This window comes from Gymnoscopelus braueri (genome assembly GCF_963280865.1).
Source record: "Gymnoscopelus braueri genome assembly, chromosome: 7".
NCBI lineage: Eukaryota > Metazoa > Chordata > Actinopteri > Myctophiformes > Myctophidae > Gymnoscopelus > Gymnoscopelus braueri.
In genome coordinates this window covers 49161015-49177822 of record NC_137608.1, presented here as the reverse complement: position 1 = coordinate 49177822, position 16808 = coordinate 49161015, and the positions used below count along the sequence as shown (strand labels likewise).

Sequence of the window (16808 nt, the reverse complement as noted above, 5' to 3'; positions counted from 1 at the left end):
CTGTATTCCGTTATCTAAAGAGCATTACTACTTTATTGCAAAGGAAACTCTGATTGGTTCTGTCTATCTTTCTATGTAGATGAAATATAACAGATTAAATTAAACATTACATATATACAGCGAAGCCAACATTGTTGAACATGCATAACAGCCGGTCTGGACAAAGGGTTGCATTCTGGGTAGTGTAGTCCTTGTATCTGACCTGGTAGCCTTTGATGCGTTCCATCTCCTTGCTGGCCAGCTGGTTGCTCTTCACCACACACACCAGGGCTTTAACGGCCGCGTACAGACCCTCCACATCGGACGCCATGGCCACCAGGCCCAAGATGGCCGCCGCCCCGCCCACAAACTGCAGGTTGGTGGCCACCGGTTTAGGCTCGAAGGCACGCACTCCTGTACACAAAGAGAAGGAAGGTTATACCGTACTGTAATACTGTTTATACATAAAGGGAAATGGGAAATCATAATCATTTGTTGACTGAAAAATGACTAAAAACACATTTCGGTCGCTGTTAATGACATCATTACTATCATATCATTTAAACGTGCCAGATTGATTGAAAATGTTATTAGGCAAAAGAATGTAAAACAACACAGTTACATTTATAATGCTTTTGTCTAAAAGGTCCGGCCAAAAAAGTCCTTGCGGACTTGTTTCCGTTGGGGTCCTTGAGTTAATTTCATAGACATATATAGTAGCAACCAAACAGTTCAAAAATCAACATGAAAATACAGATAATACAGAAAAAGTACCACTATGTACAAAAAAAGCATTTAAAAAATATATGTACAAAAAAAAGGGGGGGGGAAGCATGGAAAAATAAAAATTATATACAAAAAAAGCATGAGGAAATACAAAATATGTACAAAAAGAGGAGGGGGGGGGGGTCGTCTGTCTACAGGGAAACTGGTACTAGCTCCTCTTTCGGCCTCCAGAAAGATGGGTTTTTAGGGCTGTTTTGAATGAGCCCAGCGGTCAGATCAACGTCAGCATTTTTCTTTCTGCACAATGCATGAAGGCATGCAATGTATGAAGGATTTGCGACAGCATCAAAGAAATAAACAGAAGATACCGGGTATCTTTTGCCACACTCCATTACTATATCTCCTCACATCAGAGCAAAGGCATTTGGGGTGAAAACCAGAGACGGTTCCTTTTAAATAAGCTGCTGTTATCAACGCCAAAACTGACACAAGAAAAAGGCCACACCACGGCCAGTAACTTCTATGTAATTTACAGAATGACTTGATCATTACAAACATTTGGTCCATCTGAGTCAGTCAAGTTTTTGTTCCTGAAATGATGGACAATGACATGGTGTTTTGAAATAATCTCTCCCCCATGTCGATGTTCACAGAGTAAGAATGTAGAGACACATTCACTACTGTATGTTTGATCACACTGTTGATGTCTGAAGAGCAGTAAGTAGTGAAGTCTTGTTGCAGAGGTTATCAAACTTTTGTTTTTATTTCAAGGAGCCCCACTTAGGTATGCAATAGTCCCCCATAACTCTGACAGTGTACAAATGGAACCAAATGGACCCGCATGGGTCCATTTGGTTCCATTTGTACACTGTCGAGAGTTACAGACCTGTAAGGATCCATTTGGTTACCAACTATCAATCATTTTGCTGGGGACCCCCAGGAACCCCCTCAAGAACCCCTAGGGAGTTCCTGGACCCCATTCGAAGAACCACTGTCTTATTATTGCTTACCTAAGTATCCGATGACAGCGGCTCCGATGGTGCGAGCGGGTCCGTTGAGGTGTCCCGCCGCGTTGTGGACCAGCTTGACTGGCGTGGCGTTCTCGTGGGAGGACACAGCCAGCTAGAGGGATTAAGAAACACAGTCACCAGTGGCGTCTATTTGATAAAAGGCCATACACAGTTGTATGCGTTCTCAATTATAAATCGAATGTGGTAGAAATGGATTCGCTTTCAGCTTTACAAACTTTGTTTCCCACCAAAACATTGCTCTTAAAAAAAAGAAAAAGTCTAAAGAACTAGGCTGAGATGACTCAACCACTTCAAGCTGATTTATACTTCATCGTACGACAGTGTCGTGCAGCGACAATAGACGATCTACAAGCTCGGAACGTGTTGCAGCGCCTTGTGAGCTTGTAGATCTGCTACAGTATTTCCAAAAAGAGCAAACCTTTTGCAAATCTATAAAGCGACTGGTGTAGTTGAAGACCAAAGGCGTGGATGAAAACATGCACACCGCCTTCAAATGCAGAACATCTTTTAATAGAGAAACTAAGTTTCGCCATTGTTTCGGCCTTTTGGGCGTTAAGACCTTCATCAGGTTCTCTCTCTAAAGATAACCTGATGAAGGTCTAATGGCCGAAACAATGGCGAAATAGGCATGGCAAGACAAGGCAAACAGATACAACTATAAAAATTCCTTGCTGGAATGAAATGGCTGGTGGACTGACAGTGTGTCAGGCTGTTTGCAGCAGGCATGTTGGGCTCAGGGACTATGGAGTACAACCGTAGCAGAAAAGTACTGCGTGTGCATTTTGTTGCGCTGTACTGGGGCTTAGCAGGGACAGCCATGGAGGGACTGAGACTTAAGAAGAGCCCAGATAAGGACTGGAGGGAGGCAGCTTGTTTTGGAGCTCACACAGTCCAAGCAGATAGGATATGGCGCTAGGCTGTAGCTTAGCTAGCTTGACTACATTTCATACTAGCTTGTGGGCAGGATTCACTACTTTGAGAACAATGTAGCTTCCAAGTCGATAAGCCTCCCCCCACCATGTATCTGGGTAGCTCGAAAAAAGCTACATCACTACATTTTCAGTGGAACGTCAACATGAAATGGCACAACATAAGAGTTTTGAGTGCAGCATGTAGAACACACCAAAGAGAGAATTCTCCACCTCCACCCATTTGTAACTTTTACACAGTTATGCGTTTTATAAATGTCATAACATGTCCTCAGCCACATTACAAACCACACTTTACACCGCACCACGGTATATAAAGTAGCTTCTATGTAGCCGTCTTCTTTTATTAAGTAACTTGCTTAGCTAGCTATGGGGGGGGACCATCTGGTAATCAAAGTTTACTAGTTCGCTCAGTATAAGTGTCGCAGTGTCCCTGAGCACAACACTTACCCCCCCATCCCCGAGCACTCACGATGACCACCTGAGCAGCCATCAGCTGGGTGAAGCTGGGGGCCATATTCCTCCCCCTCCCCGGGGATTAATTAAGGTCTACCTTTTGGTTTTACATTATTATAGTGGCTTGCCCCGAAACTGTGTTGGTGTCTCTCTATAGGCTTTATGCACAGCAGTCATATTGCAAAGAAATTGGGCCTCTTCCTTACTTCCTTCACAGGTGTTATCAATGATACTAATGCAGGCTCTGTTCTATTTAGTGTAGCACATGGGTTCTCAAACCTTTTAATTTCAAGGACCCTCATAACTCTTGAGAGTGTACAAATGGAACCAAATGGACCCTTACGGGTCCATTTGGTTCCATTTGTACACTCTCAGAGTTACACACCCGTAAGGGGCCATTTGGAAACCCCTCAACGAACCATGAGGGTCCCTGGACCACACTTTGAGACCCACTGGTGTAGCAGAATGTTTCCAGTGAGTCGACATGCAACAATATCAGCACCCTGACTCTGTTTATGACCAGAATGGAACAGAGCCTTAATTAGTATCACCTGTGAAGGAAGTAAGAAGAGACCCAATTTATTTTCAATAGAGCCTATTGAGCCTATTGTGTGCGTATGCTCATGTATTTGCTACCAAACCTGCTTGGCGATGGCCTTGCTGTCCAGTTTGTTGTACACCTTCCTGATCTTGGCCACAGTGAGGGCGGACACAGACACGGCGTACAGACTGAACGACACCTTCTCTTCTGGGACTAGAGCCACGGGGGACGGAGGCACAGCCTCCACCTTAGAGTCTTTACCTGGGGAGACGGAGACAGACAGAAGGAAGGGGGGATGGATTGAAAGAAAAGAGAGTAGGGAGAGATTTAAAGATATATATATATATCAATCGATTTTCTGAAATTGTGAAAATAGCAGCTCTACAAGCTTACACATCAGCTATTTTCACTATTTTTGTATGACACCTGTAAGTGGTTAATCGGACTAATGTATTTAGTCAACTATAACCAAATCTATTAGATTATTTTACGTTCATTAGTGTAAAACATTTTAAACAATTTCTTTTTTAATATTAATTTTTATAGATTTTTTATAAGACAAGACATCAACAAGACACAACAAGACAAACAAACACCAGACTATAATGTATAAGCATGAGTAATTAACCTATCTTAATGAGGTAATGTATAGGCAGACAGAGTACAACAGACCACACTACAGTTGGACACATTAATAATTGAGTTTGTAAAAAAAACTGTGCAGTCACACAGAGTCGAGATGAGTCGTGATAGGACCCCATATATATATATCTATGCTGTCCGGCAGCAATGTTCATTTTTCAGGAAATGACAAAAACAAAACAAAAAGTGGAGTTAGGAGGTTTTGTTCATCATTGATAAGAACAGCTGAATGGACCTCCAAGCTCACAATGAGGTTGGAGGTCAAAAGGGGGTGGAGCCTGGAGTCAGCAAAAGCAGCTACAGTAACTCCACCTCCCTTTGGTGGACTTAGATGTTCTAGCAGAAAGTTTGAGGATCCAATGGAGTTAGCTGCTTTTGTCAGAAGCACTTTTTAATACTTTTCATTGGTTCAATATTTTATTTTTTTTATATTTTATATAACACACAGAAAAAAAATGCAAAAGCGGAAAAATGGAGTTAGCTGGTTCCTGCCGGACAGCAACGATATTAAAATGTTGCCAGACTGTCCTGTTTGTTGCAACGCAGCCTCTCCAGGTGTATCAGAGACACAAACTCATTAAGCCATCTGGTAAAGCAAGGAGCGGTGGCGGTTTTCCCACTGTTAAAATAATTCTCTTTGCTCACATTGAACATTTGAAACAATGATTGGAAGAAAAAAAACATACTTCTCAAATTCAATTAATAGAAAAAGTAATGGATAAAATAATGGCTACGATAAGTGACAGTTGCGGCCCCTATAGAGAATTAAAGTCTTGCTGCAGTGCAGTCAAGTGCACCTAAGTTTGTGTGCCTCAAGTTCAAAGACACCTCCTCCTCCGGAGCGCATCAAAGGTTCAAAGCGCCAAAGGTTAAAAAAACGTCACTAGACTCTGGAAAAGGCTACGGTCCCACATTAAAGCTCAATGGTTGATAGGTTACGGCTGTGTAGTTTTATATTGGCAAAATCTGCTTCGTTTGAGTTCGTTTATGTGACAAGAGTGACTTTGAGAGCCGTTTCCCTGTACAAAGTCAACGAGGAGGCTATTTTGATGATCAGAGCAAGATATCTTGCCTAATATATAGTTACATCTACATGTGAAGGAAGTAAGAAAGCCGCCCGATTTCTTTCCAAAGCGCCGCTGTGCATAGAGCCTGTTGTTATGTTTGGCTATGAATACAGTATTATACAGGTGAGCCTTGAGATTTGGACTTTCCCGAAACACAGCACGATGCGTCGCCTCGCGCTGCGTTTTGAGCTTGTAGATCTGCTACTTTTGATGCTGTTGCGTGACGCTGTAGTATGATCAAGTAGGACGTTAATTCACGAACAAAACACAAAAATTATTAAAGGTTTCTGCCTGACAGCGACGATATCATACATGGGGGGTCCTTAGACCGGGAAAGAATCCGTGTCATTTTTAGATTTCTTTGCGCTATGAGCTTGTATATCCGCTATTTTTTTTTTAATCATGAAAATGTGTGCAAAAGCCAGTATAATCAGTGGTTCTCAAACTTTTTCCCTGTCAAGGACCCCCAAAATGATATGCATTTGGCCGTGGACCCCCCATCTCAAAATATGTTGTTCCAGGGACCCCCAGAAGCAAAGATTTGAGTTAACTAGTTAACTCAAATCAGTTAACTAGTCGTTGTTAACTAGTTGTACGAACGCTTGTTTTATTGTTGTATTGTTTTATTGGATCTTGTTTAGTCGATACACTTATTTGTTATTTGATTTTGCTATTTTTGTCTCATCTGTTTAAGGAAATAGGTAGCTGATATAATGCACTTTTACCTTACCTACCTACGCTAGGTATACTCTTGGTTGCTTGTTTTTGCAGAAAATGCACTTAAGACTTCTGGTGATTAGTAGTTTCGTTCCCTACCTATGTTGAATGCACTTATTGTAAGTCGCTTTGGATAAAAGCGTCTGCTAAATGACTGTAATGTAATGTAATGTAATGTAATGTTAAAAATGTTTCGCTTTGAAAAATATACATATGCAAAGATTTGTCAAAAAAAATGTTTTTCCCCCCCAAAAATAGAAGATCTACAAGCTCGTAGCGCGGCACTCGGTGCCGCGCTACGAGCTTGTATATCTGCTATTTTTTGAATAGCCAAATAAATCAATGCAATGACACAGAGATGCGTTCCCGGTCTTAAAGGGTTAACATAAAGAAAAGGTTGAGAATCACAGTACTGTATAAATAAAGGTGACCAGGCTTATAGAATGACTTTGACTCACATGGCAGGTAGACGGCCTGGAAGCTGCCCACGTAGTTGGGGCCCAGCTCGTAGACGGCCGCCACGCTGGCGGCGGGCAGCACCTCTTCCAGGAAGTGGGTGGGCCCCAGGCGCCACACCAAGGTGGAGACCTGGCGCTGGGCGGGCGGCGTGCCCACGTAGCCGTACACCGTGCTCACCACGGGGGGGTTGGCGGAGCTGGAGCCCCCCGGAGCGCTGTGCACGTAATGGAGCTATGAGAGAGAGAGAGAGAGAGAGAGAGAGAGAGGGAGAGAGAGAGAGAGAGAGAGAGGTCAAGTCCAGCAGGATCAGTGGTGGAAAAAGTACTCCATTATTTCACTTAACCCATTAAGACCTGAAGCCGATTCTACATGTCTCCTAAATCTCAACAGTTTTCTGAAAAACCTATGTTTCTATATCAGTGGTGCTCAATCTTTTTCATGTCAAGGACCCCCAAAATTATATGTATTTGGCTGCGGACCCCCATCAAAATATTTTGTTCCAGGGACCCCCAGAAGCAAAGATTTGAGTTAAAAATGTTCGCTTTAAAAATATTTATATTCAAAGATTTGCACACATTTTCACGATTTTTCAAAAATAGCAGATCTACAAGCTCATAGCGCGGCACTCGGTGCCGCGCTATGAGCTTGTATATCTGCTATTTTTGAATAGCCAAAGTGCAAAATAATGCTTTTTAGCTCAAATCTAAAAATGACACAATTCCAGGTCTTAATGAAAAGCATCAATACTGCAATGTAGAAATACTCTGTTACAAGTGAAAGTCCGGAATTAAAAAATGACTCGAGTGAAAGTGCAAAAGTATTGGTATAAAAATGTACTAAAAGTACCAAAAGTAGAAAGTACTCGTTACGCAGAATGTCCCATTACACATGTTTTCAAATGTATAAAAATCTTTTGAAAATAGCAGATCTACAAGCTCACAATGCGTCGAGCGAGTGAGCTTGTAGATCAGCTATTTTCAAATGGCAGAAATGTATATGGGGCTGAAGTGGTTAATGTATGTTTTATAATAATCATCTGAATCTACAGAGTAACTAGTAACTAAAGTTTTCAAATAATTGGAGTGGAGTAAAAGTACTATATTTTCCTTTGAGATGTAGTGGAGTAGAAGTAAAAGTACTGAACATTGGAAATACTCCAGTAAAGTTAAAAAATACCTCAAAACTGTACTTAAGTACAGTACTTGAGTAAATGTACTTAGTTACTTTACACCACTGAGCAGGATGTTGCAAGGTACACAGCAGCAACAAAGATCTAAAAGATGTACAATATAACAATTCACTTTTTTTTAATTCAAATAATAAATGAACAAGTAGGTAACAGGGATCCCACAATTTTTAAACAATGCATTTCCAAAAACATTATGGTAATTCCAACCACCATGGGTAGGTAGAAACCCAACTGACAAATGTGTGGTGTGTGTGTGTGTGTGTGTGTGTGTGTGTGTGTGTGTGTGTGTGTGTGTGTGTGTGTGTGTGTGTGTGTGTGTGTGTGTGTGTGTGTGTGTGTGTGTGTGTGTGTGTGTGTGTGTGTGTGTGTGTGTGTGTGTGTGTGCTCCAGGCCTTGGTGTTTCCTGTGTGTGGGTGTCAGGAGCTTGTGGGGGGGGGAAGTGGTGACTTGCGGTACACTCTACTGTATGCATCTGATCTGAAGAGAATCTGCTGTCACCAAGCCACAACACACACACAGACACACAGACACACACACCACTGCTACCGCATGCACACACCCACACCCACACAAACACACACACTGCTGGCAGTCTACTGTAAAAATATATATTTTCATTCTTCTCATCGTTATGCAAATTCCTCCACCTAGCCCCTATCACTGCTACTGTTTTGGGGAGGGTGTAGAGCAGTGCTTCTCAAACTTTTCTCAAACTCTCCGCACCTGTCTGCGGGGAGCGTTGGGCGGAGGGAGTAGGACGGAGGGCTCTACTACGTCCTCTCGGTGGGACTGAGGATTTTACGGTGCAAATTGGGGTTCCAGAGATTTAAAGAAAAATGTATTAAATGGGGGTCAGTGGCCTAATGTATATCTCTGGCGTCGGGCAGAAACCAGCTAACTCCAAAATGTTCTTTCTTCAGGAAATGACTAAAACTCAACAAGAAGTGTAGTTAGGAGGTTTTGTTCATCATTGATAAGAACAGCTGAGTGGACCTCCAAGCTCACAATGAGGTTGGAGGTCAAAAGGGGGTGGAGCCTGGAGTTAGCAAAAACCAGCCAACTCCACCCCTCTTTGGTGGAGTTAGCTGGTTTAGCAGAAAGTTTGAGGATCCAATGGAGTTAGCTGGTTTTGTCAGAAGCGCCTTTTAATACTTTTCATTGGTTCAATATTTTTTTTTTACCAACACACAGACGTGAAGGGTGTTCAATAGCACTGATTTATGGAGAGAAAAATGCAAAAGCGTCAAAATGGGGTTCGCTGGTTTCTGCCCCGACAGCAACGATATCAAACTGGGGGTCCCGCCCCGCACGGTGCAACCTTTACCTTGACCGTGCTGACCAGCTGGCTGTCCAGGTACAGCGTGGCCATGCTGTTCTTCAGCATGCCTTTGCTCATCACCAGCACCAGGTGGTGCCACTGTCCCTCCGCGATCAGCTCGCCACAGCGGAAACGGGCGCAGCACGGCAGGATCTCGTAGAAGGACGCCTCCTCGCTCGACTCGTCCGCTGGGGAGAGGGAGAGAGAGATGCTGAGTCAATCTAATGACACACACACACAACTGAGCAAGGGCCTTGAGCACAAGTGAAGCAACTCTTGAGGTGTTCACACACACACACACACACACACACACACACACACACACACAAGACTGTATCTTAACCCATAAAGACCAGGAAGGGAACGCATCTGTGTCATTTAAAGATTTATTTGGCTATTTAAAAATAGCAGATATACAAGCTCATAGCAGATCTAATGTGGCATTAGATCTGCTATTTTTTTTTTATCGTGAAAATGTGTGCAAATCTTTGAATATATATATTTTTTAAAGCGAACATTTTTAACTCAGATCTTTAATTCTGGGGGTCCCTGGAACTAAATATTTTACAAATGTTTGTTTAAAGAAATATATATATTGAAAGACTTCCACAGAGTTTCACGATTTTTCAAAAATAGCAGATCTACAAGCTCATAGCGCGGCACATATGAGCTTGAGCTATGAGCTATATGAGCTTGTAGATCTGCTATTTTTGAATAGCCCAAAGAAATCTAAAAATGACAGATATACGTTCCCGGATTGAATGGGTTAAAATTATGTTCTTTCATGCCTTCATGTGTGCTGTTTGATAGATCAAATGGCATAAATAAAGCAAAGTGTTTGTGGGCTGTTCTGTCAAATTTGATCTGGAATGTGATGACGTCAGCTCTGGGTAAAAAAAACAACTAAACAAACCCCAAAACCATATAGTGTACGCCTTGTATTGATTGAGGCTTAATTTTGTGGCCTGTGAATGTAAAGGGAATATGGAATGAATATACACAGTGCAGAGAATCTTTAGGATGTCAACTGTGAAGATGTTTTTTCAACTCAATTATTTAAGTGGCAGAGACGTGGCTGCTGAATTATGCAGGGTTGCTAATCCTGGGATGGAGCGATGTGAGTGGGGGAAACTGCTTCTTAGCCTGTGCCCCCGTGGTATGGCGGTGTCGCGCGCTGTAAATAGACGATCTATAAGCTCCAGTGGTGAAAAAAGTACTCTAAATGTTTTACTTAAGTAAAAGTATCAATACTGCAATGGAGAAGTACAAAAGTATAGGTATCAAAATGTACGTAAAGTACCAAAAGTAAAAGTACTAAAATGTTTGAAAATAGCCGATCGACAAGCTCACAACGCGTCGCATCGCGACGCGTTGTGAGCTTGTAGATCTGCTATTTTCAAATAGCCTAGGTATAAAATAGGGCTAAAGTGGTTAATGTAGGTTTTATAATATAATAATTGATAATTGCAAAGTAACTAAAGTTTTCAAATAATTGTAGTGGAGTAAAAGCACAATATTTGCCTCTGAGATGTAGTGGAGTAGAAGTAAAAGTACTGAAAATTGGAAATACTCCAGTAAAGCAAAAGTAACTCAAAATTTTACTCAAGTACAGTACTTGAGTAAATGTACTTAGTTACTTTACACCACTGCTGGTGTGCGACACTGCCGTATGACAACTTATAAATCAGGCTAATGGGTGACAATCGGCGCTGACGTCCTCGTCTCTCTGCTGAACCTCCGACAGACATTATATAGACCGACCTTTATTGGTCCCGCGGGGGGTAAATTCAGTCGCCAGAGTCAGCACAGCAGTTAGAGTACAGATACAGAGGAAAGAAAAGTACGGTAGGGTATGGCTAGGAGTAGCGACCCGATAACTAAAGATCAACAATGAAGGACAATATCACAAAAGCCCTATCAGCAGTATTAACACATTGACTGCCAAGAACGCATATATGCGTTCTATTTTTAATAAATCCGTGGGCTGCCAAGAACGCAGATCTGCGTTAAAAAATAATAATAATAATTTTTGTTTTACTTTTTTTTTTTTTATTTAACCCAAAGACCAAGGAGATATGATTTTTTTGAAGATTTAGACTCCTATCCACTTCCTTGTTAACTTAAAACTTAAAAATTATGTATCTCGGCTACTGAGTACTTTTTTTTTTTCAATGAAAAATCTCTGGCAGGCAACAGATAAAAATCTGAAATAATTCGGGCAGTCAATGTGTTAACATGTGTTACTTTTCAGGATTCAAAAATAGCTAAAGTAACAGTAACGTTTCGAGCTTGTAGATCTGCTACTTTTGATGCTTTTTTTTGTGACACTGTAGTATGATCAAGTAGGGCATTAATTTACCAAGAAACACAAAAAATTGCTCCTTTTCCCCTTTAGACCAAATACATTTAGCTGAAAATAGCCAATCTACTTATCAAATGATATATATGGATGTGTAGACGTGTGTAAAACAGCTTCTCATAGGGCTGGTTAAAGCCTCTAGGATGCTGTTCTCAGACACATCAACTGTCTTAACACATTCCCTGCCATTGACGGAGATCTCTGTCATTTCAAATAAAATAATAATAATAATAATATAGATTATTTTTTTCCCCCGTTTTTCATTCACTTCCTGGTTCAAGTATTTGGGAAATATTCTGTATCTCGGCTCCTGTGTTTTACTATGTATTTTTGGCAAAACATGCTATTTTCAACTAGATATAACAAGAGAACGGGAGGTCGCAATGACATTTTTTTCTTCTTCGCGGAAGCACAGTGAAACCCTCCGTGATTAATAGCAACCATCAGGGGATCGATCATACTGGAGATAAATATTATGTGGTTCTTGGAAAAAAGTGTCAGAATGCTTAAAACATGCTGGCAGAAGCTATACCTGCCAGCATCAGAAAGCCCCTGGCAGTGAATGTGTTAAAAATGACATCACATGTAGGCACACCAGCGGACACAAACAATTGACTGGCACTGTGCCATCTGGGAATGTGGATCAACAACCTCATAGCATCATCATAAGCCACTCTGAGCCTCTGCATACTCCTCACCCTGCCTGGACAGATGCCAGAGATGAGGCGTATTCACCCGTTTCCTAGGCTGTGTGTTTTCCACTTCCTGTCGATTTGATCCAATGAAATCCAATGAAACTGGTCAGATGACCAATGATATCCAATGAAATCGACAGGAAGTGGAAAACACACAGCCTAGGAAACAGGCGTATACAGAGGTGTGACATATAGGCTCTGAACAGTGAACACTTGTCAACAGAACGCATTGAAAGTTTCCGGAGCAGCATATTGGCCTGTGAACAGTGGTGTAAAGTAACTAAGTACATTTACTCAAGTACTGTACTTAAGTAAAATTTGGAGGTTCTTTTGTATTTCTAATTATCAGTAACTTTTACTGCTACTCCACTACATCTCAGAGGCAAATATTGTACTTTTACTCCACTACAATTATTTGAAAACTTTAGTTACTACTAACTAGTTTTCTTTGCAGATATAAATTATTACATTATAAAACATACATTTACCACTTTAGCCCTATTTTATACCTAGGCTATTTGAAAATAGCCGATCTACAAGCTCACAACGTGTCGCGATTCACGATGCGACGCGTTGTAAGCTTGTAGTTATCAACATTTTAGTACTTTTACTTTTGGTACTGTAAGTACAATTTGATACCAATACTTTTGTACTTTTACTCAAGTAAATTTAGAATTTGGGACTTTTACTTGTAACAGGGTAATTCTTCATTGCAGTATTGATACTTTTACTTAAGTAAAACATTTGAGTACTTTTTCTACCACTGCCTGTCCATAAACCTTACAACATCGTCTGTGGATAAATAATATCTCTGTCATCCATCAAATCATCAGTGAGGACATGACCAAGGTATTTTATTTCCTTGTAGATTACATTATGAGAGGACTATCATACAATTGAAAAGCAGGGAAAGATAACTTCCTGTCCTCTCTGCTTCTCACGGTCATTATGTTACAAAATCTTTACCATAATGTTTGCAGATCTTCAATAATTGTTGAAGCCCAGCACTGTATGGACCAAATAATCATCAGCATACATAAGATGATTGACAACAGAGTCACCCTTGCACCCATTCAACTGTTTTGACAGGTCATCCACAACATTAAACAACATAGGGGATCAAATTCCACCCATTTACTGACATGGAATGGTTCAGAAATGTCATTGGCCCCATTTTACCTGAAACGTCTGACGGGCATATCAAAAGACTCGTATTCTAACTAAGTATTTTGGAACACCTCGATCGATCAATTTCATAAATAATTTAGCATCAAATGCTCTAGAAGAATCAATAAAGCACAAAAATACAGTAGAATTCTGGTTTCTGTATTTGGCAACTATCTCCTTTGAAGGGTTAGTTCAGATTTTTTGAGTATTTTCTGCAGGAAATACTTACCATTAATGTAGTGGTTGCAAAGGTATTAATTGATTGCCCGAGTCCTGTGGTCAGAGTTATGGTCCGTTTCTGATAAATATGAAGTAGTTCCGGTAGATTAGTAGATTTGGTGGGGGCCGCTCATTAAAAATAAATTAATTTAAAAAACTAGCGTCATTTGTATTGTAGACCTATTTCTACCATATAGAGCAGGTTTCGTTCAATTTCGACACCTCTGTCACATGGTACTAATGTTTGTGTCCAGAATCACTGCGCCGCGGCAGCCTACTCACGCACAAAATATATGACACAAAAAATAGTACCGGAACTACTTCATATTTATCAGAAACGGACCATAACTCTGACCACGGGACTCGGGCAATCAATTAATACCTTTGCAACCACTACATTAATGGTAAGTATTTCCTACAGAAAATACTCAAAATCTGAACTAACCCTTTAAGGCATAAATACATAAATCAGTGCTATGTTTTCTCTTAAACCCAAACTGAACACACATCTCTCCAGTCTAGTTAGGAGGATTATTGTCTCCGCCAGGCCGAAAGGCATGGCGAGAGAGTATGTTTTCCACCCCGTCCGTCCGTCCGTCCGTGTGTGTGTGTGTGTGTGTGTGTCCGTCCGTCTGTGACCAGCTAATCTCTGCCCACGTTGGCTTGATCACAGCGCCACTGTGCACACACACTCCCTGGATGCCAATTCAGAACCTCTGCCCCACATTTTTTTTTGGCGTTATAGCGCCACCAGGAGGCCGATTAGTGCAAAATATATTTTTTGACAGTACTCCTACAGATCTTGTCCAAAAATCACGCAAATCGGTACACTATATCTCTATAGTCATTAAAAGAAACGGGTCTTTCAGATTTTTCATATTCCATCCTGATTGGCTAAAAATGTCTTCCAAAGTTTGCAGGAGTGCTCCGTTTTGAACAAAATGCCTCAAATCATGAACACAGCATGCAATTTCCGTGAAATTTTGCAAGCACATTCCCATTAGGCCGAGGAAGAAATACCATTTGAAAATTTTCAAATCAGCCTCATGGTGGCGCTATAACAGGCCGTTTTGTGTTTTTACCTATAACTGCACCGATCTGTGTAAAACTTTGTAATCACACTCCCTAGAGGCCAAGGAAAAACCTTTGCCCTGCGTTTTTCACATTTGCCTTTTATAGCGCCACCAGGAGGCCGACTTATGTAAAACACATAATTTTATACTACTCCTTCCAATTTTATCCAAATTTCACGCAATGTGTTTGATTTTTCATATTCCATCCTGTTTAGCTAAGATTGACATCTAAAGTTTGCATTATTGGCTTGTTTTGAACAAAATTCCGCAAATCATGAACGCACCGTCCGATTGCGGTCAAACTTTGCATGCACATTCACACTATGTTGAGGAACAAATGCCACCGTTTTAACATTGGCCTGTTATAGCGCCACCAGCAGGTCTAATTTAGCAAAACAAATGTTTTTAACAGAATGCCTCAAATCATGAATTGAGTCAGTGTCCGATTGTCAAGGCCAAAGAACTAATGCCAACCTTTTCACATTGGCCTATTATAGCGCCACCAGGAGGCCACAATAGCCTACCTGAACTGGCGGAGACCTGTGCTCCGAGGAGCACTTTTTCTAGTTTATTCATCAATTTGTTTATATGTCTATTTATTTATAGTGGGATCACCGTTTGTATCTTTTTTGTTGGCAGTCATGACAGCCAGTTCCCACCTGATGTCATGTGGGAGTTCAGACTGCTCCACACTGTACTGAATAACTGCTAGCTTGCATAGTGTTTTCAGTGTTGGACTTAAATCTAAGATATACAGGTCATCAGGTGTGTGGGATCCTCCAAAGAGGATGAGTTCTCCCACCTTGCAACAAGCCATCAAATACATCCAACACGGGGCTTTCCCTTTGGGCTCAACCTTCCTCCATGAGAAGGTCTGTGGATTGAATTTCCACACATCATTGAAGTGCTGCTTTGAGTTGTATCCACCCAATATGTACAGCTCTCCATTGTAGGCAAAGGCTGAATGATCCCTGCGTCCTTCTGCAAGATGCTGTGCAGAAGGCGTTTTCAGCCAGCAGTTGGTCTCTGTGTCAAACACTCTGATGTTGTTGTGGTCCGGATAGCCCCCAAATACAAAAATCTTTGTCCCAATGATGGTGGCAGAGTGTTGTAATGAAACAGCTGATGGAGTGCCTGTGGTGTTAATTAAAGACCAGACCATTGTGGTGATGTCCAACTTGTAGATGTCCAACTTGTAGATGTCATTAGTGTGTCCTCCATAGATATACATGACCTTCTTCAAGACACAGGCTGAGTGGTCGCTCCTCCCCTCTGGAACAGTACCAGAAATATTAGGTTTGGACCATGTGTGGTTGTCAACATCAAATGAATAAAGCACGTTGCAGTAAGGACATCCCCCCCAGATGTAGACAATATCTTCTACAGGAACAGCTGTGTGGCCCCAGCGCACGCAGGGAACCTCAAGGTGATGATCTCCTCTTCCATCTGTCCATGGGGGCAACTTCCTCCAGCGTAAAGACACTGTGTTGAAAATGTGGACATCAATCTGACCACTGTTGTTCTTGTAACCGCATCCTTCAAATGAGTACAGCTTGTGTCCGACTACCACAGCAGTTGGGTAGGGATATCCTCCTTTCAGATGTACTGTCCAGTGAAACATTTCACACACCAGCACCACTTTGTGAATCAGTGCAACTAATTCACAGAAGAGGTGGTTAGAAGGTAAGGCAATTTGTTTCCAGAAGTTGCTGAATGGTGTTGTGTTGGAAAATACAATAACGACATTTAAAAGGACAATTACATCTGATGTAACGTCACGTCAGCACTATGACATCATTTTGATGACATCTGGGATCTCCATATATGGGCACAAAAGGGACACAGACAGACATGCAGCCGTTATATTAATAACGTCAGTTATCTCAATGGGGAGTTTGTGGATTTAAAGATATTTTTGAAGAACTGATACTGCGCCCGAAACCCTCGAGTCGAGTATAGCTGTTGCACCCGTTGTACCAGTTGTCAGAGTATAGGCTACTGTGCAGGGAATTCAAGGGACAGACGGACAGACAGACAGACGGACAGACAGACGTCCCACTCGAAACATCATTTCCTCTGCGATAGCCTACACAGACCAAGTTGATCGGTCAGACAGGTCAATTAACCTGGGAAGATAGGCAATTCTTCAGTAGAATTTGTAAGGATTCCTAACTGCTTGTTCCTTGTGTTGTTTTCATTCTCAATTGTATCACATTTCATTTAGATTCTTGTAGAGAGACA

The 16808-nt window shown here is 41.4% G+C and overlaps 1 protein-coding gene across 6 annotated transcripts in view; it reads right to left on the bottom strand.

Annotated features, from left to right (window-relative positions):
* Positions 1-16808, bottom strand: part of wdfy3 (WD repeat and FYVE domain containing 3) — a 195431-nt gene that overhangs the window by 70709 nt on the left and 107914 nt on the right. For all 6 annotated transcript variants that reach the window (XM_080434107.1, XM_080434102.1, XM_080434104.1 and 3 more), the window contains 5 exons: positions 9061-9242; positions 6547-6778; positions 3763-3923; positions 1716-1827; positions 203-393 (listed from right to left, as the gene is read on the bottom strand). In XM_080434107.1, coding sequence (XP_080290233.1) covers positions 203-393; positions 1716-1827; positions 3763-3923; positions 6547-6778; positions 9061-9242 — 878 coding nt within the window. The remainder of the gene's footprint in view (positions 1-202; positions 394-1715; positions 1828-3762; positions 3924-6546; positions 6779-9060; positions 9243-16808) is intronic.